The sequence below is a fragment of the Micromys minutus genome (genome assembly GCF_963924665.1).
Source record: "Micromys minutus genome assembly, chromosome: 17".
Lineage (NCBI taxonomy): Eukaryota > Metazoa > Chordata > Mammalia > Rodentia > Muridae > Micromys > Micromys minutus.
Genome location: NC_137952.1, coordinates 20370754 through 20397219, shown reverse-complemented (window position 1 = coordinate 20397219; position 26466 = coordinate 20370754). Strand labels below are relative to the sequence as shown.

General features: G+C 40.3%; 1 protein-coding gene across 2 annotated transcripts in view; it reads right to left on the bottom strand.

Moving 5' to 3' along the window:
• SLC12A6 (solute carrier family 12 member 6) overlaps nucleotides 1–25760 on the bottom strand; it is a 100092-nt gene extending 74332 nt beyond the window's left edge. For both annotated transcript variants that reach the window (XM_080931249.1, XM_080931250.1), the window contains exon 1: nucleotides 24471–25760. In XM_080931249.1, the coding sequence (XP_080787375.1) occupies nucleotides 24471–24741 (271 nt within the window). In that variant the 5' untranslated portion in view covers nucleotides 24742–25760. The remainder of the gene's footprint in view (nucleotides 1–24470) is intronic.
• Between the last annotated feature and the right edge of the window lie 706 nt (nucleotides 25761–26466).

Below are 26466 nucleotides of genomic sequence, written 5' to 3'. Positions count from 1 at the left end.
ATTAACGAAGAGGAAAGGTGTAGTAACCTTCAGAGTAAAGATTATGAGTGCACACTGCAGAAGTCCTTCAAGTTTTCCGTGTGTTTGAACATTTTCCTAATGAAACCTTAGGAAATACAACGGAAGATGACTCTCAGCAGAGTCACTGTAGGGTCAAGCTCCTTTTCACACACAGGTTCAAGAGCTGCATAAATGCTTTGCTTGTATTTCAGTTTTAGAGACGTGGATGTTGGAGAGTTGTGCAAGTTTGAAATATTTCCAGTTACATTTTTAAAATGTGTGGCATTTAAAATTAGTAAGATGCTGAGGTCAGGCCAGGGGCCTTTATGCAAAGGAGTATTTTTAATGTATCCTTCCCACAGTATTGTCTATACTAGGACCAAATGGTAATAGTTTCAGTAAAACATTTATTTGTAACTATCTTTAAATTGTCAGAATAGTCTTTCTTTAAAAGGACAAGACTATTTGGGGTAATTATTTTTAAATTATAACTTACTGTACCACCCTATGCAATTATGTATTTTTAGACTGAACTTAGAATTTACGATAACCAGTGTTTTGTTTGATTCAAGCCGTTTATTAAAAAAAATAAAAATAAAATGAGTTAAACAGGCTGAAGAGCTCTCAATCCTGAGCCCACTGGTCAGTCCACACTCCCTCTCCACTGTCTATCCTGCAAGAAACCACATGGAACTCTCAGAGCTCAGGTAGCAGTACTGTGTGGGAACAAATTCTTTCTGTTCAAGGTCAGACCCAGCCCAGTTTCATCAGGACTGGCAGCCTGCCCACAGATTGTTGGGCACCTGGAGGGGCCACAGAAGTGTTCTCACTTCTGAGCCCACTGGTGAGTCTACACTCCCTATCCACTGACTATCCTGGGACAGACCACCAAGAACTCTCAGAGAGCAGGTAGCAGTGCTACCTGGGCCCAAACCCAGAGACAGCCCACTGCCATTAGAACTCACTGCCTACCCAGAGAGCTGAACATCTAGGAACAATCTCCCTCCAGAGCCCTCAGGCCTACAAGCCCACAGGAGAGACAAGCTCCAGTCAGAAACAACAAGATCACCTAGCATCACTGATAAAATATGGCAAAAGGCAAGCACAAGAACCTAAGAAATGGAAACCAAGACAATCTGGCAACATCAGACCCCAGTTTTCCCACCACAGCGAATTGTGCATATCCCAATGCACAGAAAAAGAAGATTTAAACTTAAAATCATACTTCATAATGATAATGGAGGTCCTTGAGAAGCACATAAGTAAGTACTGTACACTTAAGGAAGTACAGGATAGCCAGGAGAACACATGCAAACAAGTTGAAGCCCTGAAAGAGGAAACACAAACAACACGTAAAGAGCCACAGGAAAGCACAACCAAACAGATAAAGGAACTGAAAACAAAAATAGAAACAATGAAGAAATTGCAAAAGGAGACAACCATGAAGTTGGAAAATCTAGGAAAGACATCAGAGTCATAGAAGCAAGCATCACCAACAGAATACAAGAGATGGAAGAGAGAATCTCAGCGCAAAAGTCATGACAGAAAACATTGACACAACAGTCAGAGAAAATGCAAAAATCAAAAAGCTTCTAACTCAAAACATTCAGTAGATCCAAGACACATTGAGAAGACCAAACCTAAATAGATAATAGGGGTAGAAGAGAGTGAAGACTCCCAACAAAAAGGCCAGTAAATATCTTCAACAAAATTATAGAAGAAAACTTCCTTAACCTAAAGAAAGAGATGACCACAAACATACAAGAAGCCTACCAAATCCCAAATAGATTGGACCAGAAAAGAAACTTCTCCTGACAAATGATATTCAAAACACCAAAACAAAGAAAGAATACTAAGTAGTACAATAAAGGCAGACCAATCAGAATCACACCAGACTTCTCAACAGAGACTATGAAAATCTAGAAGATCATGGACTGATGTCATACAAACCCTAAGAGAACACAAATGCCAGCCCAGGTTACTATATCCAGTAAAATTCTCAATTACTATAAATGAAGAAACCAAGATATTTCAGGACAAAAGCAAATTTACACAATATCTGTCCACAAATCCAGCCCTACAAAGGATAATAAATGGAAAAATCTTCACTACAGAAAGAGAAATTTCACCCTGAGAAAAACAAGAAATTAATATTCTTGCAACAAGCCTCAAAGAAGAAAAGCACACAAGCATAATTCTATCTATAACAACAAAAATAGCAGGAAACAACAATCACTGTTCCTTAACCTCTCTTAACATCAATGGACTCAATTCCCCAATAAAAAGACATAAACTATCAGACTGGATGCGTAAATAGGACCTAAAATTTTGCTATACACAGGAAACTCATCTCAACAACAAAGACAGGCACTACCTCAGAGTAAAAGGTTGGGAAAAAATTTTCCAAGCAAAGGGTCCCAAGAAACAAGCTAGAGTAAACAAGCCATACTAATATCGAGTAAAATAGATTTTCAATCAAATGTCATCAAAAAAGATAACGAAGAGTGCTTTTTACTCATCACAGAAAAAAATCTATCAAGATGAACTCTCAATCCTGAACATCTATGTTCCAAATACAGGGGCACTCACATTCATAAAAGAAATTCTACTAAAGCTCAATGCATATATTGCACCACAGACAATAATAGCAGGAGACTTCAACACCCCACTCTCATCAATGGACAAACAAATCATGGACGCAGAAACTGAACAGAGACACAGTGAACCAAACAGAAGTTATGACCAAATGGATTTAACAGACATCTACAGAATAATTCATCCTAAAACAAAAGTTCTTCTCAGCACCTCACAGAACCTTTGCCAAAACTGACCATATAGTTGATCACAAAACAGATACAAAATTATTGAAATAATCCCATGTACCCTATCAGATCACCATGGACTAAGGCTGGTTTTTAATAACAACAACAACAACAACAAAAAGCCCACATACACATGAAAGCTAAACTATGCTCTACTCAACAATAGCTTGGTCAAGGAAGAAATAAAGAAAGAAATCGAAGACTTTTTAGAATTTAATGATAATGAAGGCACAACATACCCAAACTTATAGAAATACAAAGAAAGCAGTAGTGCTAAGAGAAAAACTCATAGCTCTGATTTGCTCCAAAAAGGAAACTGAAGAGAGGACACACTAGCAGCTTGACAGCACACCTGAAAGCTCTACAACAAAAAGCAGATATACCCAAGAGGAACAGACAGCAGGAAATAATCAAACTCAGAGCTGAGATCAACTAAACAGAAACAGAATGAACTATACTAAGAATCAACAAAACCAGGAGCTGGTTCTTTGAGAAAATCAACAAGACTGAAAAACCCTTAGCCAGACTAACAAGAGAGCATAGAAGGGTATCCAAATTAACAAACTCAGAAATGAAAGGAGAGACCTAACAGAAACTGAAGAAATTCAAGAAGTCATCAAATCCTACTACAAAAGGCTATACTCAACAAAATTGGAAAATATAGAGGGAATGGACAGATACCAAGTATCAAAATTATGTCAGGATCAGATAAGCCATCTAAACAGTCCCATAACCCTTAAAGAAATAGAAGCAGTCATCAAAAGCCTCTCAAAAAAAAAAAAAAAAAAAAAAAAAAAAAAAAAAAAAGCCCAAGGCCTGATGGGTTTAGTGCAGAATTCTATCAGACCTTCATAGAAGACCTAATACCAGTTCTCTTCAAACTATTCTACAAAATAGAAACAGAGAGAACACTATCCAATTCATTCTTTGAAGTCACAATTATGCTCATTTAAAACCACACAAAGACTCTACAAAGAAAGACAAATTCAGACCAATCTCCCTCATACAAATAGATGCAAAAATACTCAATAAAATCCTTACAAACCAAATCCAAGAACGTATCAAAATGATCATTCACCATGATCAAGTAGGCTCCATTCCAGGAATGCAAGGATGCTTCAATATACAAAAATCTATCAATATAATCCACTATATAAACAAATTCAAAGGAAAAAAAAAACCACATGATCATCTCTTTTAGATGCTGAGAAAGCATTTGACAAAATTCAACACCACTTCATGTTAAAAGTCTTGGAAAGAGCAGAAATCCAAGGTCCATACCTAAACATAGTAAAGCAATATACAGCAAACCAGTAACCAACACCAAGCTACATGTTGAGAAACTTGAAGCAATCTTACTAAAATCAAAGCTGTCCACTCTCCCCCTACCTATTCAACATAGTACTTGAAGTACTAGCCAGAGGAGCATCACACAGCAAAAAGAGGTGCAGGGGATACAAACTGAAAAGGAAGAAGTCAAAATATCACAATTTATAGATGATATGATAGTATACTCAAGTGACCCCAAAAATTTCACCAGAGAACTCCTACAGCTGATAAACAACTTCAGCAAAGTGGCTGGATATAAAATTAACTCAAACAAATCAGTAGCCTTCCTCTACTCAAAGGACAAACATGCTGAGAAAGAAATTAGAGAATTGACAGACACCCTTCACAATAGTCACAAAGAATATAAAATACTTTGGTGTGACCCTGTCAAACAAGTGAAGAATCTGTATGACAAGATCTTCAAATCCCTGAAAAAGAAAATTAAAGATCTAAGAAGATGGAAAGATCTCCCATGCTCATGGATTGGAAGGATCAACATAGTAAAAATGGTCATCTTGCCTACAATCTAGATTCAATTCAATCCCCACCAAAATTCCAAATCAATTCTTCATAGAGTTAGAAAGAGCAATTTGCAAATTTATTTAAAATAATAAAAAATCCAGGATAGCAAAAACTATACTCAACAATAAAAAAAACTTCTGGGGGAATCACCATTCCTGACTTCAAGTTGTATTACAGATCAACTGTGATAAAAATCACATGGTATTGGAACAGAGACAGGCAGGTAGATCAATGGAACAGAATAAAAGATCCAGAAATGAACCCACACACCTATGGTCACTTGATCTTTGACAAAGGAGCTAAAAACATTTGATGGAAAAAGAACAGCCTCTTCAACAAATGGTGCTGGTTCAACTGGCAGTCAGCATGCAGAAGAATGTAAAATTATCCTTTCTTATCTCCTTTTAGACAAAGCTTAAGTCCAAGGGGATCAAAGGCCTCCACATGAAACCAGGTATACTGAAACTAACAGAACAGAAAGTGGGGGAAGAGGTTAGAACACATAGGTACAGGGGAAAATATCCTGAACAGAATACCAATGGCTTATGCTTTAAGAGCAAGAATTGACAGATAAGACCTCATGAAAGTGCAAAGTTTCTGTAAGGCAAAGGACACTGTCAAAAGGACAAAACAGCACACAAAAGATTGAGAAAAAAATCTTTACCAATCCTACATCTAGTATCCAATATATATAAAGAACTCAAGAAGACTCTAGAGAATCAAATAATCCTATTAAAAATGGGGTACAGAGCTAAACAAAGAATTCTCAACTGAGGAATATCAATTGGCTGAGAAGCACCTAATGAAATGCTCAACATCCCTAGACATCAGAGAAATGCAAATCAAAACCACCCTAAGATTCCACCTAACACCAGTTAGAATGGCTAAGATAAAAAAAAAACTCAGGTTCTAGCAGATGCTGGTGAGGATGTGGAGAAAGAGGAACACTCCACTGTTGGTGGGATTGTAAGCTGGTAAAAGCCTGGAATTCAGTTGGGCCGTTCCTCAGAAAATTGGACATAGTACTACCTGAGGACCCAGCTATACCACTCCTGGCCATATACCCAAAAGTAGCTCCAACATCTAACAAGGGCACATGTTCCACCATGTTCATAGCAGCCTTATTTATAATAGCCAGAAGCTGGAAAGAACCTAGATGTTCTTTAACAGAGGAATGGATACAGAAACTGTGGTACATTTACATATTTACTACTCAGCTATGAAAAACAATGACTTCATGAAATTCCTAGGCAAATAGATGGAACTTGAAGTTATCATCCTCAGTGAGGTAACCCAGTCAAAAAAAGAACACTCACGGTATGTACTCACTGATAAGCAGATACTAGCCCAAAAAGCTAGGAATACCCCAGAAACAATTCACAGAATTTATGAAGCTCAAAAAGAAAGAAGGCCAGAAGGTGGTTGCCTCAGTCCTTCTTAGAAGGGAGAACAAAACACTCATGGAAGGAAATAATGGGACAAATAGAAGAGCAGGGATTGGAGAACAGACCATTCAGAGACTGCCTCACCTGGGGATCCATCCCGTATGTAGCCACTAAACCAATGTACTATTGCTGATCCCAAGTAATGCTTACTGGCAGGAACCTGATATGGATGCCTCCTCAGAGGCTCTGCCAAAGCCATACTGATACAGAGGAGGATGCTTGCAGCTAACCATCAGACTGAACATGGGGATCCCAAGGAAGAGCTAGAGAAAAGACTGAGGGAACTGAAAGGGTCTGCAACCTCATGAGAAGAACAAAATGACCAATGAACCAAACCCACCACAGCTCCTAGGGACTAAAACTCCAACCAATGAGTTCACATGGACAGACCCATGACTCCGGGTGCATATGCTGCATAGGACAGCATTCTCTGGCGTCAATGGGAGAAGAGAACTTTGATCCAGCCAAGGTTTCTTTTCCCAGTGTAGGGGAATGTCAAGGCTCTGTGGTTGGGAGAGGGAGCACCTTCATGGAGCCAGTGGGAAGGAGAAGAAGGATATGATTGGGGGAAAGGGGATAACATCTGAAATGTAGACACAGAGAATATCCAATTAAAAAAAGAGAAAAAGGATGAGTTAAATATAGTGAAAAGACTGGAACAAGGATAAGTCCGTAGTAGAAATTTATTTTCACAAAAATTATCAAATTTTAAGATATTTTAATTATTCTATCCAATGGCAAACATACTCAGATTTTGGTCAAATCATATGTATTATTAATCTTGGTTTTCAGAAATTGATAGTTATATACGAATATCCTGGAGCCATATGATCTTTAATTTTTATTTGGCTGTTTTTTTGGGGCAGGGGCTTGAGACAGGGTCCCACTATGTAGCTCTGAGTATTCTGAACTTACTCTGTAGACCAGGCTATCTTCAAACTCATAGAGATCCTTCTGCTCTGCCTCCCATGTGCTGGGATTAAAGGCGCGTGCCAGCATGCCCAGCCTAGAAGCATAAAATCTGATTGTTTAACAGGTTTGTTTTAATTTTTTCCCTCTTTGTTTGTAGACTGGGTCTTGATAGTAGCCTAAGGTAGTCTAGATATTATGATCCTCCTGCTTCAGCCTCCTTAGTACAGAAGTAAGAGGTGCAATGCCCACCTTGAGATAGTTTTAAGCTTCTTCTAGCATGAATTTTTAAAGTTGGGTTCATGATATAAGAAAAGTATTAGTCAGCAGAAAGCAAAAACCCTGATATTTAACTACTCTAAGTATCTTAAAATATGAAATATGACAAGTGCCATTTTGTGCACTCCAGAGAACATCCCCCAGATGTTAAACATTTTGTAGCATATTTAAATTTAAATAGAATTTGGTTTAAAAATAAAATATAAAATTAAAATTGACCAAAGGTTCAGGTACATTTTCTTTAAAAACTGGGCACAGAAGCAGGAGAGATGGCTCAGCTGTTCAGAGCAGTGGCTGTTCTTCCAGAGAACCTGGAGTTTTGATTCCTAACATCAACATGGAAGTTCATAAACATCTGTAATTCCAGTCCAAGGGAATCCACTGCCCTCTTCTGACCTCTATGAGCATCAGGTACACGCATGGCACACAGGCATACATACAGGCAAAATAGCAATACATATACAATAAAAATAAAAACATTTTAAAAATGGAACACAAATACAAAAGACTAGATATCATGAGCCCACACTTCATAGTGTTCATCTGCATACACCTGTTTACAGAATTCTCTCATTAGCTTATACACAGATGACCACACACCACATAGGATAACAGTTTATGAAAGTATTGTGCTCACTGGGAGTCCTAAGTGAGGAACAATGAATTCTGGGCTTGAAATTCAAATCATACGAATCTCTCCTAAACTCCTGCAGTTTTTAGATGGCATTCAAAGTACTTTCTCTGCTATTAAGAGCTAAATAAATACCTGAGGTGGAACCTTCAAATTAAGTCCAATTGATGGCTATACACCCACAGTATTTACTTTACTTCAAATGGCATTTATAACAAATAGCAAAGGCAATACTTGAAAGTACTTGAAGCAGTTCCAACATGTGATTGTTTTCACAATATTTCTGGTAGGCTTTCAGATACTGTTTTTTGAAACAGGTCTGACTATGTAGTCCCAGACAGTCTGGGGCTCATTATACAGATGAGGCTGTCCTAAACTCACAGATCTACCTGCTCCTGTCTCCCTAGTGCTGGGATTAAAGGACTGCACAACCACATCTGGCTTTAAGTGGATAATTTCACTAAATCGTGGTAATATTAGCCAGCACTCAAATTCATTTACCTGGACACTTTTAAAAAAATATTTTATTGGATACTCACTGTATTTATGTTTCAAATGTTATCCCCCCCACTCCCATCTTCCCTTCCACTTGCTTTCATGAAGGTGCTCCCTCTCCCAATCACCCTCTCCATCTCAGTGCCTTGGCATTCCGCTACACTGGGAAAACAAGCCTTGGCTGGATCAAAGTCCTCTTCTTCCACTGATGCCAGAGAATGCCATCCTCTGCTGAATATGCACCTAGAGCCATGGGTCTCTCCATGTGTGCTTAATGATTGGTGTTTTAGTCAAACAAGTTCTGAAGGGTTTGGTTGGTTGATATTGTTGTTCTTCCCATGAGCTTGCAAACACTTTCAGCTCCTTTAGTCTTTTCTCTAGCTCCTTCATTGGGGTCCTGTGTTTAGTTTGATGGTTAGCTGCACGCATCCTCAACTGTATCTGTATGACTCTGGCAGAGTATCTGAGGAGGCATCCATATCAGGTTCCTGCCAATAAGCACTTCTTGGAATTAGTGATAGTTCCTGGGTTTAGTGGCTGCATATGAGGTGGATCCCCAGGTGAGTCAGTCTCAGAATGATCTTTTCTTCAATCCCTGCTCCTCTGTTTGACCTTGTATTCATCCCTTTGAGTGTTTTGCTCTCCCTTCTAAGAAGGACTGAGGCATCTACCTTCTGGCCTTCCTTCTCTTTGAGCTTCATAAGATCTGTTAATTGTTTCTTGGTATTCAGAACTTTTGGGGGCTAGAATACGCTTCAGTGAGTGCATACCATTTGCACTTTTTTGTGACTGGGTTACCTCACTAAGGATAATAGCTTCAAGTTCCATTCATTTGCCTAAGAATTTCATGAAGTTTTTGATAGCTGAGTAGTACCCCACTGTGTAAATGCACAATTTCTGTATCCATTCCTCTGTTGAAGGACATCTGGGATCTTTCTAGTTTCTGCCTATTATTAATAAAGCTGCTATGAACATGGTGAAGCATGTTATGTCCTTGTTATATGTTGGAGTGAACCTGGACACTTTTATAAATATACAGAACATATTTTGATAATATTCCTTCCTTACCCTCTTTTGCACCTCTCACATCGAATTTTTTCTTTCCAGTAAGTCCCCCTTCTAGTTTCATGTATTTTTTAAGTGACCTACTCAAGTTAATTAGTGTTCCTTTCATGAGCATGGTATGGGTTAGTTGGCACACAGGCTACCTACCAGTGGTTACACCAGTGAAGAAAAATGATCCCTCACCTACTTCCCCAGCAGCTGTTAGCTACCAACAACTCCTCAGTTAGGCATGGGTCCTCATGAGTTCACACATGAGGCACAAGTATGAAAGATGATTAACTGTTGTTTTACAATAGTACTTTAGAGTGATTGACTGCTGTTTTAGAATAGTGTTTTAGAATATTGCTTTGTAAACTATTTCTGATGAAGTCTTTTTCTATTTAATAAGACATGGTCTCATAGAGCCTGGGCTGGACTAGGCTAGGCTAATATTACATGCTAATAATCTTGTGAATAACAAGGTGAATTAATGAGAAAATGAAATGAAGATACACCAAATAAATCCCAAGTTTTTAAATCATGAAATTCAGCAGATACGTTTGCTCTATTAAGCTGCTATGCAAGCTTCTAAAATTTTAATTTCTTACCTTCCTTCCTCAGACAAGTAACGTGACCCAGTACTATCTGCATACTACACTCTGAATGGCTGTTTTACAGAATTTTGTCAACATCTTACAGAAGATAATGAGCAGTTCACTGTTTAAATTTAGTTACTGCTATTGGTGGAGTCTGCTAAGTAGACGCTCACTCTCCAGTAAAAGTTGTCCCTATTTATCAGATTCAGCCCACCTTTTTTGTTTGCTACTAAAAGACTGAATAATAATTTAAAATATGAAATTAATGGGCTGGGAAGATGGCTCAATGGTTAGGAGTACTTGTTCTCACAGAACTGAATTCAACTCCAGTATCCATATGGTGGCACACAAACCTTCTTTAACTCCAGTCTCAGGGGATCTGTTGCTTCTTCTGACCTCTGTAAGTTCCAGGTATGCATGTAATGCTCATACATACATGTAAGGGAAACACTCATACACATAAAATTAAATATCTAAAACAATTTTCAATTTAAATGACTTAAAATTCTAAGTTTTATCTCACATAACATACAAGTAACAGAAAGGGTGAGTGAATTACTTTTGTGAAGACCAGGTAACAAGGATAGCAAGGACATACTATTTAAAACTATGAAAACAGATTTCTGTAAAATGGCTGTAGTGGTAAATATTTAGTATATTTTAGGGCTGAAAACTTTAAAGTTAAAAGATGAATGACATTCCTTCCTGATGGATTCATACTGTTATAGAGAACAAAAGGCAGAGTCCTCTGATTGGGGCCTCAAGATTCACAAAGAATCATGAATTCCCTCTATACTATTAGTGCCCAGTAGACACCAGACATGGTAATGAAACAATGCAAGACACTGTCTCAAGTCTTGCACGAGTGTGCAGTCTTGTTAGAATGAACTATACAACCATGAGTACAATACACAAGCAAACAATGAACCGGGAGAGTATAACATCCTACCACTTTGCTCAGACTAATTACTTCTTCAGGAGCCCAAAGCTGTAAGTGTTCACTGGAGGAATGTAAAGGATGTGATGACCAGCTAACTTCGGGGCAACTTTTTGGCAGCAGCGTCCAAACACTAAATAATGTATTACTGAATGCCTATGGGAACTAAGTGTTTGGCTCTTAAAGTTGTCTCTTAAGAGTTTAATCCAGCAGAACAAAGCCCGGCCCATCTGCCACCCGGACCGGCAGCTTGTAAAGGCTGAAAAACTGGTGAGTAGGAGATCTAGAGAGCCAGGGAGCAGAGAGATCTCTGCAGAGTGCGCACACAAAGCTCACCCTCCGACCTGCCTGATCCAGGGACCAGGAACAGAACTTTGGAACTTCTATTCAGATACACTGAAACTATTAGATGAAAAAGTAGGGAAAACTTTAGAACATATAGGCACAGGAGAAAATTTTCTGAACAAAACACCAATGGCTCAAGCTCTAAGGTCAAAGATTAACAAATGGGACTTAATGAGATTGCAAAGTTTCTGTAAGGCTAAGGACATTGTCAAGAAAACAAAACGGCAGCCAACAAAATGGGAAAAGATCTTTACCAACTCCACATCAGACAGAGGCCTAATATCTAAGGTATACAAAGAACTCAAAAAGGTAGACACCAGAGAATCAAATAACCCTATTAAAAAATGGGGTACAGAGCTAAACAAAACGTTCTCAGTTGAGGAATATCGAATGGCTGAGAAACATCTGAGGAAGTGCTCGACATCCTTAGCCATCAGGGAAATGCAAATCAAAACAACCCTGAGATTCCACCTCACACCAGTCAGATTGGCCAAGATCCAAAACTCAGATGACAACAGATGTTGGCGAGGTTGCGGAGAAAGAGGAACACTTCTCCACTGTTGGTGGGGTTGCAAACTAATACAACCACTCTGGAAATCAGTCTGGCGATACCTCAGAAAATTGGACATAATACTACCTGAAGACCCAGCTATTCCACTTCTGGGCATATACCCCAGAGACACCTTAGTACACAACAAAGATATATGCACCACAATGTTCATAGCAGCTCTATTTATAATATCCAGAAGCTGGAAAAAACCCAGATGTCCTTCAGAAGATGAATGGATACAAAAATTGTGGTACATTTACACAATGGAATACTACTCAGCCACCAGAAACAATGAATTGACCAAATTCTTAAGAAAATGGCTGCATCTAGAGAATATCATTCTGAGTGAGATAAGCCAGTCACAAAAGAACAGACATAATATGCAGTCACTGATAGTGGGATGCTAACCCCAGAGGCTCGCACTGCCCCAGAAACAACTCACAGACTTTATGAAACCTAACTAGTAAGATGGAAGAAACTCAAGTGCCATCTAGCCAAAAATCTTAAATGTACCAAATGATTATAAAAGCAAACAGATACATGCTATCAACTGGCTTTTGCATATGGACTTCTCAAGGTCACTAGAACACACCAAGGACTATCAAATGCAGCAATAAACAGCAAACCAAAAGTTGCCACTGATGAATGAGGAATCTAGAGACTGGAATGCAGCTAGATGTTGACTAAAAAGAGATCTTAAATACAAAGGACTAAAATTAGCAGCCAAAAGTAAACATAAGGGGTCAGTAAGGTGACAAAGGTTAAAGTCAGTGTCTCAAAGCCTGGGTTCAGTCTCTAGGACCTACATGCTAGAAGAGACTTACCTCTGTCTTCAACCTCTGCATGTGCCTCATGGTGCATACTTAAACCCACAAAAATAAAATACTAAAAGAAAATCCCAAATACCTGCCACTTAATGACTTAATACTGCTTTTTAAAAAACACATAGAGAGCCTGGCCTACCTGCCACCCGGATCAGCAGCTCATAGAGGCTGAGCAACTGCGATTGGGAACAGAAAATTAGAACTTCTGTTTCCGCCTGGAGGCGACTTCAGGACGCAGAGCAGAGCCTGGCCCATCTGCCACCCGGAACGGAGGCTCGTAGAGGCTGAGCAACTGGTGGGTGGGAGACCTGGGCTGCAGGGGAGCAGAAAGATCTCTGTGGAGTACACAAGGAAATTGCACCCCCTGCCTTGCCCTGCCCTGCCGTGCCTCATCCAGCAAACAGAAAAAGAACGTTGGAACTTCTGCTCACACCCGACGACTCTGAGGCATAAAACAGGGCTCGACCCATCTGACACCTCAACCATTGGAGAACCAGGGACACAGACCAGATACAAGGGAAAGGCAAGAACATATCACTGACAACAAAATGGCAAGAGGAAAGAGAAAGAGTATATCCCAAGGGAACCAAGACAATCTAGCAACACCAGAGCCCAGCTCTCCCATAACAGCAAACATAGGAACTCCAAACACTCCAGAAAAAGAAGACACAGACCTGAAATCATGCCTAAAGACGCTGATAGAGTTACTTAAACAAGAAAGGGAGGAAAAGCAAAAAGATTCAGAAGCTTTTAAAGAAGAAACAAGAAAAACACTCAAAGAACTCAAAGAACTAGAGGAAAACAGAACCAAAGAAATAAAAAAAAGGAAGAGGGAAATTAAAACAGAGATTGACACAATAAAGAAAACACTAAAAGAGATAACCCTAGAGTCAGAACACCAAAAAAAAAAAAATCAGGAGTCACAGAAGCAAGCATTTCCAATAGATTACAAGAGATCGAAGAGAGAATCTCAGGGGCAGAAGACAACATTGCAAACATAGACAAAACAGCCAGAGAAGATGTAAAAAACAAAAAGCTCCTAACCCAAAATGTCCAGGAAATCTAAGACACAATGAGAAGACCGAACCTAAGATAATAGGAATAGAAGAGGGAGAAGAGTATCAACTAAGGGGCACAGTAAATATCTTCAACAAAATCATAGAAGAAAACTTCCCTACCCTCAAGAATGAGATGACCACGAGCATAAAAGAAGCCTTCAGAACTCCAAATAGGTTGGACCAGAAAAGAAATACCTCCCGACACATAATAGTAAAAACATCAAGCGCCCAAAGTAAAGAAAGAATACTAAAAGCAGTAAGGGAAAAAGGTCAGGTAACATACAAAGGCAGACCAATCAGACTCACACCCGATTTCTCAACAGAGACTATGAAAGCTAGAAGAGTCTGGACAGATATCATGCACTCCTTAAGAGAGCACAAGTGCCAGCCCAAGCTGCTATACCCAGCAAAACTATCAATCACCATCGATGGAGAGATGAAAATATTTCAAGACAAATCAAAATTCACAAAATATCCGACCACAAACCCAGCACTACAACGAATTATAGGTGGAAAACCCAATACAATGAGAGAAAATACAGCCTAGTAAGAACAAGAAAACTCCTAAACAAGAAAACTAAAAGAAGAAAAAAAAAAAAACACAGACACAACTCAACCCAAAAAAGCAATAATAGCAGAAAACAGAAACAACTATTTCTTGATATCTATTAACATAAATGGTCTCAACTCCCCAATAAAGAGACATAGACTATCAGACTGGATACATAAACAAAATCCAGCCTTTTGCTGCATACAGGAAACTCATCTCAGAGACAAAGACAGACACTATCTCAGAGTAAAAGGGTGGGAAAAAAACATCCAAGCAAACAGCTCCAAGAAGCAAGCTGGAGTGGCTATTCTAATATCAAATAAAGTAAATTTCCAACCAAAAGTTATCAAAAAAGATAGGGAAGGACACTTTTTACTCATTATCAGGGTAATCTGTCAGGAGGAACTCTCAATCCTTAACATATATGCTCCAAATAAAAAATCACCCACATTCATAAAAGAAACCCTACTAAAGCTCAAAAAATACATTTCACCCCACACAATAATAGTGGGAGACTTTAATACCCCACTCTCACCAATGGACAGATCAGGGAAACAGAAACTGAACAAGGACACTGCAAAACTAGCAGAGACTTTGAACCAACTAGAATTAATAGATATATACAGAACATACTATCCCAAAGTAAAAGAATACACCTTCTTCTCACCACCCCATGGCACCTTCTCGAAAATTGACCACATAATTGGACACAGAACGAGCCTCCATCGATATAAGAAGATTGAAATACTCCCATGCATCCTCTCAGATCACCATGGTCTACGGCTGGCCTTTAACAACAACAAAGACAACAAAAAGCCCAAATACACATGGAAACTAAACAATGCTCTGTTAAAGGATAGCAGGGTCAAAGAAGAAATAAAGAAAGAAATTAAGGATTTTCTAGAATTCAACGAAAACGAAAACACAACATACCCAAACCTATGGGATGCAATGAAAGCAGTATTGAGAGGAAAACTCATAGCCCTAAGTGCTTCCAAAAAGAAACTGGAGAGAGCTCACATCAGCAACCTGACAGCACAGCTAAAAGCCCTAGAACAAAAGGAAGCAGATATACCCAAAAAGAGTAGACGGCAAGAAATAATCAAAATTAGGGCAGAAATAGACCAAATAGAAACAAAAAGAACCATTGAAAAAAATCAACAAAACCAAGAGTTGGTTCTTTGAGAAAATCAACAAGATTGATAAACCCCTAGCCAGACTAACTAAAGGGCAAAGAGAGAGTATCCAAATTAACAAAATCAGAAAGGAAAGTGGGGACATAACAACTGAAACTGAGTAAATTCAAGAAATCATCAGATCCTACTACAAAAACTTATACTCCACAAAATTGGAAAATCTGGAGGAAATGGATGAATTCCTAGAGAGATACAAGGTCCCAAAGTTAAACCAGGACCAAGTAAACCATCTAAATAACCCTATAACACCTAAAGAAATAGAAGTCGTCATCAAAAGCCTCCCAACCAAAAAAAGCCCAGGTGTAGACGGGTTCAGTGCAGAATTTTATCAGACTTTTATTGAGGATATAACACCAATACTCGCCAAACTATTCCAAAAGATAGAATCAGATGGAATATTACCCAACTCATTTTTTGAGGCTACAATAACCCTCGTACCTAAACCACACAAAGACCCTACAAGGAAAGAGAACTTCAGACCAATCTCAGTTATGAACATTGATGCAAAAATACTCAACAAAATCCTCGCAAACCGAATCCAAGAACACATCAAAACGATCATTCATCATGACCAAGTAGGGTTCATCCCTGGGATGCAGGCATGATTTAACATAAGGAAATCCATCAACATAATCCACCATATAAACAAACTCAAAGACCAAAATCACATGGTCATATCACTAGACGCTGAGAAAGCATTCGACAAAATCCAACACCCCTTCATGTTAAAAGTCCTGGAAAGAACAGGAATTTAAGGCCCATACTTAAACATAATAAAAGCAATATACAGCAAACCAACAGCCAACATCAAACTTAATGGCGAGAAACTTGAAGCAATCCCACTAAAATCAGGGACTCGACAAGGCTGCCCACTCTCCCCCTACCTATTCAACATAGTACTGGAAGTCCTGGTTGGAGCAATTAGACAGCAAAAGGAGATCAAGGGGATACAAATCAGAAAGGGAGAGATAAAAGCATCACTCTTTGCCGATGACATGATAGTGTACTTGAGTGACCCCAAAAATTCCACCAGAGAACTCCTACAGCTGATAAACAAGTTCAGCAAAGTGGCTGGATACAAAATTAACTCAAACAAATCAGTAGCCTTCCTGTACTCAAAGGACAAACATGTGGAGAAAGAAATTAGGGAAAACGTACCCTTCACAATCATTACAAAAACTATGAAATACCTTGGTGTGACTCTAACTAAGCAAGTGAAGGACCTGTATGACAAGAACTTCAAACCTCTAAAGAAAGAAATTGAGGAGGATCTCAGAAAATGGAAAGATCTCTCATGCTCATGGATTGGAAAAATCAACATCTTAAAAATGGCCATCCTACCAAAAGCAATCTACAGATTCAATGCAATCCCCATCAAAATTCCAACCCAGTTCTTCATGGAATTGGAAAGATCAATGTGCAATTTCATATGGAATAACAAAAGACCTAGAATAGCGAAATCCATCCTCAACAACAAAAAAACATCTGCGGGAATCACTATCCCTGACCTCAAGCTATATTACAAGGCAATTGTGCTGAAAACTGCATGGTACTGGTACAGAAATAGGCATGTGGATCAATGGAATAGAATAGAATATCCAGAAATGAGCCCTCATGTATATGGTCACCTGATTTTTGACAAAGGAGCAGTAAACATTCAATGGAAAAAGGACAGCCTATTCAACAAATGGTGCTGGTCCAACTGGCACTCAGCATGCAAAAGAATGAAAATAGACCCGTTCTTATCTCCTTGTACAAAGCTCAAGTGTAAGTGGATCAAAGACCTCCACATTAAACCAGATACACTGAAACTATTAGATGAGAAAGTAGGGAAAACCTTAGAACACATAGGTACAGGAGAAAATTTCCTGAACAAAACACCAATGGCTCAAGCTCTAAGGTCAAAGATTAACAAATGGGACTTAATGAGATTGCAAAGTTTCTGTAAGGCTAAAGACATCGTCAAGAAAACAAAACGGCAACCAACAGAATGGGAAAAGATCTTTACCAACACCACATCAGATAGAGGCCTAATATCCAAGGTGTACAAGGAACTCTAAAAGCCAGACACCAGAGAATCAAATAACCCTATTAAAAAATGGGGTACAGAGCTAAACAAAACGTTTTCAGTTGAGGAACACCGAATGGCCGAGAAACATCTGAGGAAGTGCTCGACATCCTTAGCCATCAGGGAAATGCAAATCAAAACAACCCTGAGATTCCACCTCACACCAGTCAGATTGGCCAAGATCCAAAACTCAGATGACAGCAGATGCTGGCGAGGCTGCGGAGAAAGAGGAACACTTCTTCACTGTTGGTGGGGTTGCAAGCTAATACAACCACTCTGGAAATCTGTCTGGCGATACCTCAGAAAATTGGATATAGTACTACCTAAAGACCCAGCTATTCCACTTCTGGGCATATATCCCAGAGACACTTTAATACACAACAAAGATATATGCACCACAATGTTCATAGCAGCTCTATTTATAATAGCCAGAAGCTGGAAGGATCCCAGATGTCCTTCAGAAGATGAATGGATACAAAAATTGTGGTACATATACACAATGGAATACTACTCAGCCACCAGAAACAATGACTTAACCAAATTCTTAAGAAAATGGCTGCATCTAGAGAATATCATCCTGAGTGAGATAACCCAGTCACAAAAGAACAGACATAATATGCAGTCACTGATAGTGGGATGCTAACCCTAGAGGCTTGCACTCCCCCAGAAACAACTCACAGACTGTATGAAGTCCAAGAAATAAAGAAAGCAAAAAAATATACATATATTTACAAAACAAGAAGACTTTGACTATTTCCATGTTGCGTTTTGTTTTGCATGTACTTTATGCTTATTGTAACTATTAGGTTTTCAATGCATACTGTCAAGCCCTTGAAAAAAATCAAGTACTGACTAAAAAAATATATTCACATGGTTTTATGTAAAAATTATTTTAACGTCTGAAAAAACAGTACTGACAAAAATGTATAATTTTAAGCAAAAAATGTTTAAAATCTGTACATTTATCTTTGTTTTGTAAAATAAAGTCGTTTAAAAAAATAAAAAAAAAACCACACAAACACATTTAAAAATATGTTTCTGACTGTGTATATTTACATGTGGGTAGAAGTGTGTGTGCATGTGAATACCAGTACTCCAATGAGGTCTTCTGCAAGAACAGTGTGTAAGCCAACTCTCCAGCTCTAAACGCTGCACTTTTGAAAACTTTCATCTTGTAACTTCAGTTACTCTATAAAAAATAATTTAAACATTTTAAATTTTGCATAGTTCTCAGAATTGTTACATATTTGGTGTGTGTGTGTGTGTGTGTAGGCTAATTCATATGCATACTCTGGTTAAAAGACATAAATAACTTCTTGGAATTGGTTCTCTCCTTCCATTATGTGGGTCCTGAGACTGAACCCAGGTCATCAGGTTAGGCGGTAGGTTGTCTTTATCCACTGTCTTAGGGTTTTACTGTTGTGAACAAAGACCATGACCAATTCAAGTTTTAAAAAGGACCACATTTAATTGGGGCAGGCTTACAGGTTCAGAGGGTCAGTCCATTATCATCAAGTGACATAATCACTGTAGCAATCAATGGTACTTATCCATAGCCAGGGAATTCCAGGACTGCCTCTATAACACAAGATACTGCCTACAAAGGCAGCTCTTAAATTTTCAACCTTTCGGTCACGTCCTGCGTGCTCACGTTCGTACACTTCTCACAGGCTGTACGCACTTTAGGACTTGGTATCGTGGTCGCTGTCTCCGCTGGAGTTTCTTTATTTCAGACACCACTTCGCCCTGCAGTTTTGGGACTGACAAACCATTAGGCCGTGGCTAAGAGTGACAGGATATACTGATCCTGCTGGGAGGAAGAGTGCATCAGCGAGTTCCGAGGTCTCCTACGGCCTGAGAAGGGCCTTTCTACTCCCTGCCAGCCTCTCGAGGCTCCTGGGAGAGCTGACTTCACTCCGCAAGGACACCTGTTGAGCTGGTACCATGAAAGAAGAGGTGAAGGGAATTCCTGTAAGAGTGGCACTGCGTTGTCGCCCCCTTGTCCCTAAAGAGATTGATGAGGGCTGCCAGACGTGCCTTTCCTTTGTGCCCGGAGAGCCTCAGGTGGTGGTTGGTACTGATAAATCATTTACCTACGACTTTGTGTTTGACCCTTCTACTGAACAGGAAGAGGTTTTTAATACGGCAGTAGCTCCACTCATAAAAGGCGTGTTTAAAGGATACAATGCAACTGTCCTGGCCTATGGGCAGACTGGATCTGGAAAAACGTATTCAATGGGAGGTGCATACACTGCAGAGCAAGAACATGACTCGGCCATTGGCGTTATCCCCAGGGTAATACAACTGCTCTTCAAGGAAATTAATCAAAAGACTGACTTTGAATTTACTCTGAAAGTGTCTTACTTGGAGATATATAATGAAGAAATTTTGGACCTTCTATGTTCATCTCGTGAGAAATCTCCTCAAATAAATATCCGGGAGGATCCTAAGGAAGGCATAAAGATTGTGGGACTGACAGAGAAGACTGTGCTAGTCGCCTCGGACACTGTTTCCTGTCTAGAGCAGGGCAACAACTCCAGGACTGCGGCCTCCACGGCTATGAACTCACAGTCATCTCGCTCTCATGCCATCTGTACCATCGCCATCGAACAAAGGAAGAAAAATGGCAAAAATAGCAGTTTTCGTTCCAAGCTGCATCTTGTAGACTTTGCTGGATCAGAAAGACAGAAGAAGACCAAGGCTGAGGGAGATCGTCTGAAAGAGGTTTCTGTCACTCGGTTTCCCATTGACCTCACCAAGATGGAAGCTGACATGTAGACGTCAGCCATCTTACTGCTGACTGACTGACCTCACCAAGATGGAGGAGGCTGGCCATGTGATCTGCCATTCCAGATAATATAAGTACAGATATTACCCTGTCCTCGTCCGATGAATGTATTGAAAGTGGATGAAGAGCACAAAAAAATTCACAATCCCAATCCATGCCAAAACAATCCCTAGTGATGAGAATAATGAAGCCAAAATAGAACTCTAGAACTCTAGAAATTATTCAAAGACAATCTCTTAGTATCAGTCCAACAAGCAGCTGAATACCATCTAATTTCTGAAGAAGTGCCACCTTTCTCTGTGAAAGTACCATGCACAGGCAGGGTTTGGGGGGAAAAAAGGAAGAAGAAGAAGAAGAAAAAGAAGAAGAAGGGGGGGGGGAAGAGAAGGAGGGGTGGAGGGGGGGAGGAGGAGGAGGAGGAGGAGGAAGAAGAAGAAGAAGAAAGGGAGGGAGGGAGGGAGGTAGGAATCGAGGGGAGAGACTTTGAAGTTGGCCTTCAAGTCTTTCCTCATCCTATCCCACCCCCTACACCCCACCCAAAAAAAATGCACTTGGGAGAAAGAGGAAGGTGAACCTCAGAGTTTGAGTCCTGCCTGGTCTACTGAGGACTACATAGAGAAACTATGTCTGGAAAAGCTAGGGGAGGAAGAGAGAGAGAGAGAGTGAATGAGAGAGAGAGAGAGAGAGAGAGAGAGAGAGAGAGAGAGAGAGAGAGAGAGATTGATCTGTGTCTATCTCTGTAGTGTGTGTGTGTGTGTGTGTGTGTGTGTGTGTGTGTGTGTGTGTGTGTGTGTGCGCACCAGTGTTTGCCCATCTTCTCCAGGCCAGGCCACCCCATTACTGCCTTCCCTCTTTCTTAGTTTGCTCGGTTTGTTCCAAATTAATTGCATCTATTTATATATTTGACTCTTCATTTCTTTAGTTGAGTCAAGGGTCTCTGCACATAAGCCCTGTATATCAGTATCTAGAAATCGAGTACCATAAAAGCTTATACATGGGAGGGTTCAAGAAATGCTGTTGTGTACATGTTTATTGTGTGTAACTATAGAACAAAGACAGTGGCCATGGATCAGGAGCGAAAGAAATTCACAATACAAATTCATACCAAAGCAATTCTTCGTACCTAGGTCAGGTCTGCCGGCTTCTCTGATCTAGTGAGTACCCTTGAATAAAATGAGAATCACAACAACAACAAAAAAAAATTCAACCTTTCTTAGGGCAGTGGGAGAAAGCAGCCCTGGGTCAAGCCAAAGGACTGTGAGTATGCAGCAAACTCTCTATCATAAGCTGTAACCCCTGACACTGTTTTTTCTGACAAGGACCTATGATGCCTAGGCAGGTAACCTTGTCTCTGACTCTTTTTTTTTTTTTTTTTTTTTTTTTTTTAATGAGTAGACTGTAGCTGTCCTCACACACAGCAGAAGAGGGCATTGGATCCCATTACAGATGGTTGTAAGCCACCATGTGATTGCTGGGAATTAAACTCAGGACCTCTGGAAGAGCAGTTGGTGCTCCCAACCACTGAGCCATCTCTTCAGCCCTTGTCTGACTCTTGAGTGCACAACTCAACTTTTCAAAAGTTTTTCTTTATAGAATAAAAGCTGAGAGAATAAAATGGCTCTTCACATACTTAACAACAATAAATAAAAACTGTTTTCCAAGCTTCTTTCTCTTTCGTGTGTGTGTGTGTGTATGTGTATGTATATATCTGATATGGTTATCTGGAGTACTGTGACTACAGATGTACACTAGCTACCCAGTAACCATTATCTCCCAAGTGTCTTCTTATAGTTGTTCTGGTCACTGTAGAAGGCAAACCAAACCTACACACTGCATTTGATTGGAATAGCTCTTTTTAATCTATAAATCACTCTCCTACCATAAGCCATTCATGTTTTGAAGAATCTACTCATTACATCCAATTTCCCATATTCTGAGTTTAGCTGATTGCTTTTGTGATACAAGGTATCACAAAATATTATCAGATGTTAAAATGAGCCATACCAGGTGTAATTGTTCCTTCTGTCAATTCATCATAATCCACACATCCCACTTTTATGACCTAACCTTAGAATTCTACTAGCTTTAGGGGCCAAGGTAAGAGAGTATTCCATAAGTAGAGGAGGAGGCAGAATGCTATAAATTTTAATGTTAATATGGAGTATGAAGAGGAGAAGGAAAACTATTGTAGCCTTAACCCACACCCTTTGGGAAAGGCAGGGAGACGGAGCAGTCCTAACGTGCTTGCCAAACATGGACAATGAGGACTGGAGCTTCGATTCCCCAGTGCACATGTAAAAAGTTGGTGTAGCACTGTGTGCCTATCCTATCAACACTGTGGAGGGAGAGACAGGGTGATCCTTGGGGATTGCCAGTTAGGAGAGATAATATATAAATGAACACAACACAGTGATATAGATATTTAGTTACAGTCTAGAGTAGTTGTATAAGAATGTAAGACCTGATCATGTTGACTGGAATATAGGACTGAGTAAAAAGGTATCAGGACTCCTCGAAGGGACTTATGTAGATTGTAGTTTTTAACTGGCATATTTTAACAATGTAGTGTGATGAATTAAAGATAAAAACTATAATTTGGAAGTAATCTGGTGCAGACTAGGGATGTAGTTCAGTTGATAGAGTGCCTGCCTAGCATGCAAGAGGCCTTGAGTTCCATCCACAGCATCACATAAAAATGGATGTGGTTGAAAAGGCTTTTAATCCCAACACTTAGGAGGGAGAGTCAGATTCAAGCTCATCCTTGATCACATAAAAAAATTCAAGGTCAGCCTGAGCTACTTGAGATCCTGTCATAAAAATAGACAAATAAATAGATTGGTAGAAAAGGATCTTTTACTTCATATTTTAGTTTTAACATAGTGTTTATAATCCAGTGCAAGGTTTAAGCAGTGGAAAGCAGTTAGACCAGGAATTAGTACATTCTACTACTATAAAAGAAACATGACTAGTTATTGAATTAGTAAATTCTAGAATATAAGCTCTACCAAGTCTATCTTTCTCAAGACATTAAAAACAAACAAAATTGAGGAACTAAAACTATTCTGGCTTCCGGAACACTTACTTAAGGTCAGGAGGAACAGTATTTCCTGAGACCGGAAATGGTAAGTCAGCCTTGCTTTAACAAGTCAGAGGCTCAGGCCATGTTTTCAAACTTGTATAGAATAGAATTTTAAAAAGTCTTTAAGATTCTTACGGGAAAAACTTAAAAAACAAAAACAAACAACAACAACAACAAAAAAAAAAAAACAAAAACAAAAGATTACACTGGTCCAAATGTGGCATAAAACTAAGTGGCAGTTCTGAGTCTGAAAAAGTAACTTTTCTCTTTGCATCACCTCTTCCCACTATATCATATAAAAAGTTCTAATACAAGTCAGTTCAAGGTCAAGTCTGGAAAGTGGTCAATAGGAACAGAAGTGGCTTATATGTCCTGACTACAAAAACCCAATATACAATATACAAAATAGTTATCTAAAGCTCAGCAGGGAAATTATGTGTGAATCAGGCACTAAAAGGCCCTCTTGCAAGTTCTACTCGTTTAAGAGAATAACATCTCCTTGAGTGAATTCAGTTAAATACTCTATAAAAACATAAATTTCAAAAAATAATTTTATGTGCCTCAACAAAGTCTTCGAAAAAAGCCACTAAGACACAAGAAGTAACAACCTGTCTTAACCGCTGATTTAGGAATCAAAGCCTCAAAGCTCTCTAGAAAGCACACATCCAACCCATTAAAATTTTAGTTTAGATTTTTCTTTTACATTGTAAACGATTTAACTTTTTATTTATCTTTAACCAAAAATAGTCACTTTAGTCATAAATGAAACAAAAATGAGGAAATGGAAATATTCATTGCCTTGCCCTCCTGCCAGTCACCTTCCCACGCCAAAAGACTACTGCAGTGACCTACTACTAACTGTGGTATGATTCCCACACACAGAGCACCGCAGAAACGCGGGCCTTAATTCCAGGTGATTATCATAAAGCGGAATCGAGTAGTTATTTACTCAGCATGGACAACCCAGGGGTCGAAACAGCTTGTTCTTGGAGTCTCTACTTACCCTCGGTAACATCCTGGGGGTTGGAAGTCCGGTCACTGGAAGGATCTAGGGCAACAGTTGCCAGAGAAGTGGTGGCCCCAGACAGTTCACTCATAGGCTCACTACGGCTTGTTTCTGGCACACTTTCTCGGGAGCTAAATCTTACTCGAGAACTAGATCGAGAGCTGAGGTCCGGACTGGTGTCTGACAAACCTGGAATGTCATCAATCTTTGTTGGTGTCACCATGAACCGAACTGAAGACATCTTGGTGGTGGCTTCTGGAGGATGCATTTTTTTTCCTTTCCTTTTCAACAAAGAAAAAAGGGAAAGCTCACGAAAACTCTTCCTCCTACACTAGCTACCTTTGATTGCAAAAATAGAAAAAAAAAACCTCAATTACTTTGATTTACATCCCACAAAGGCCCAATTAAGAATCCTTCTACTTAGAATTCAAGCCAACTGTTTTATAAAGTGCCCCACCAGTAAATGAAAAATAATTTTTTTTTGAGAAAAATGAGAACCAAATGATGTTAATCCTGTGTAACTTGGTTTCTTCAGAATCCCAGCTATCTCCCTTGGTCCAGGGCTGAGGGGCTCTGTGCCATGATCTCACAGCAGCTGTGACGCCTCCCTCTGCTCAACCCCCAGGGTCCGGATGAGGTAGTTAGTCCTTTATCTGCGGAGTGTCCCACGGTTCTAGCTGAGGACAGAGCATGCAGGCCCACCCTTATCAGGCATGTATAGCGTGGATCAGATTGCGCAAAGGTGTGCACCAGCCACCTGTTGTGTATCAGGTGAATACCCCACAGGACTGGTTGGGAGGAGGTGTGTGCTGAGCCACCCGATGTTTTTGAGGTCGATAATCCACTTGGGTCTGGTGGGAGAGATGCGCATGCATAACGGGAAAATACCCCCACACTACAGGATGGAGAAAGAGGAGAGCAACGAGAGGATGCCGGGGCAGAGCGGATTCCTGCCTCCCAGAGGTCTCGTCCAGGAAAGGAGCTGGAGGCGGCGGCTAGCGGATCAGGGCAGCTCCCACAGCAGGGTCCTGGCAGGTCGTCGCGAGTCTCTCAAGCCCACGACCGCTAGCCGTGTTTGCACTGAGTGTGACAGGACGCGCGTTCCTCCCGGGCCCGGCGCGGGTCGCCTCTCGCCGGTTTTCCTTGGGGCTCGGCCGAGAAGACCCAGCAGGCTGGCCCAGGCTAAGGAGGAGGTCGCAGGTGCGGGAGCCCGCGCCAGCTGATGCGGGTGCGCGCGCAGCTGTTGTTTACTAGCCGCTAACCGTTTCCGAGCCGCGGCGCGCAGGAGGCCCCCTCCCCTGCAGACGCCCGAAGCCGTTACGTGACCTCGCCGCCCCCCGCCCCGGGCGCGGCGGGCTCTGCCCGCGCCGCCGCAGCCCTCCCCTTCCCACCCCGCTCGTTCCTCATTCGAGGTTAACCGTCCAGGAGAAGTCAGGGGAGCTAGAGGGCGGCGCCGTCCCGCGGGCGGGCAACAACAGCCCCACCCGGAGTATGCAGCGCAGAGACAGAGGGCAGCGCGCCTGCGCGGACCTACTTTCACATAGAGCACGACGGGAACTGTAGTTCGCTCCAAGGGCCTGAAGGCGTCTGGCGAGCTGCTTTTATGTCACCTGTGCGCGTATTCAGCGTGCTGCTTAGAAGCAGTCAATGTACATTGACCCCGGAACGCAAAAATCATTTCTAATTAAAATCTCTCTGAAAAACTTTATGGCATCCAAACTTCCCTTACTTTATCTACCTTAGATGTGACCTCTGTAAAGTATCAGTTGTCTTTTCTAAAACGCCTGTATCTTCATCTTCTTCATCATGGGCTACTTTCCCCTCTTGTTCCTATCCTTCTGAAATTGCAAGCCAGACTTAAATTTCCACTAAAGAGAACTTTACAGACATGGAGAAGACATTAGGGTCTTTGCCCCATTTCCAGGGTTTGACCTATTTTTACCAATACTATAATGTTCAGTGTTTAATTCGTCAAGGTTTAATAACTTCCAGT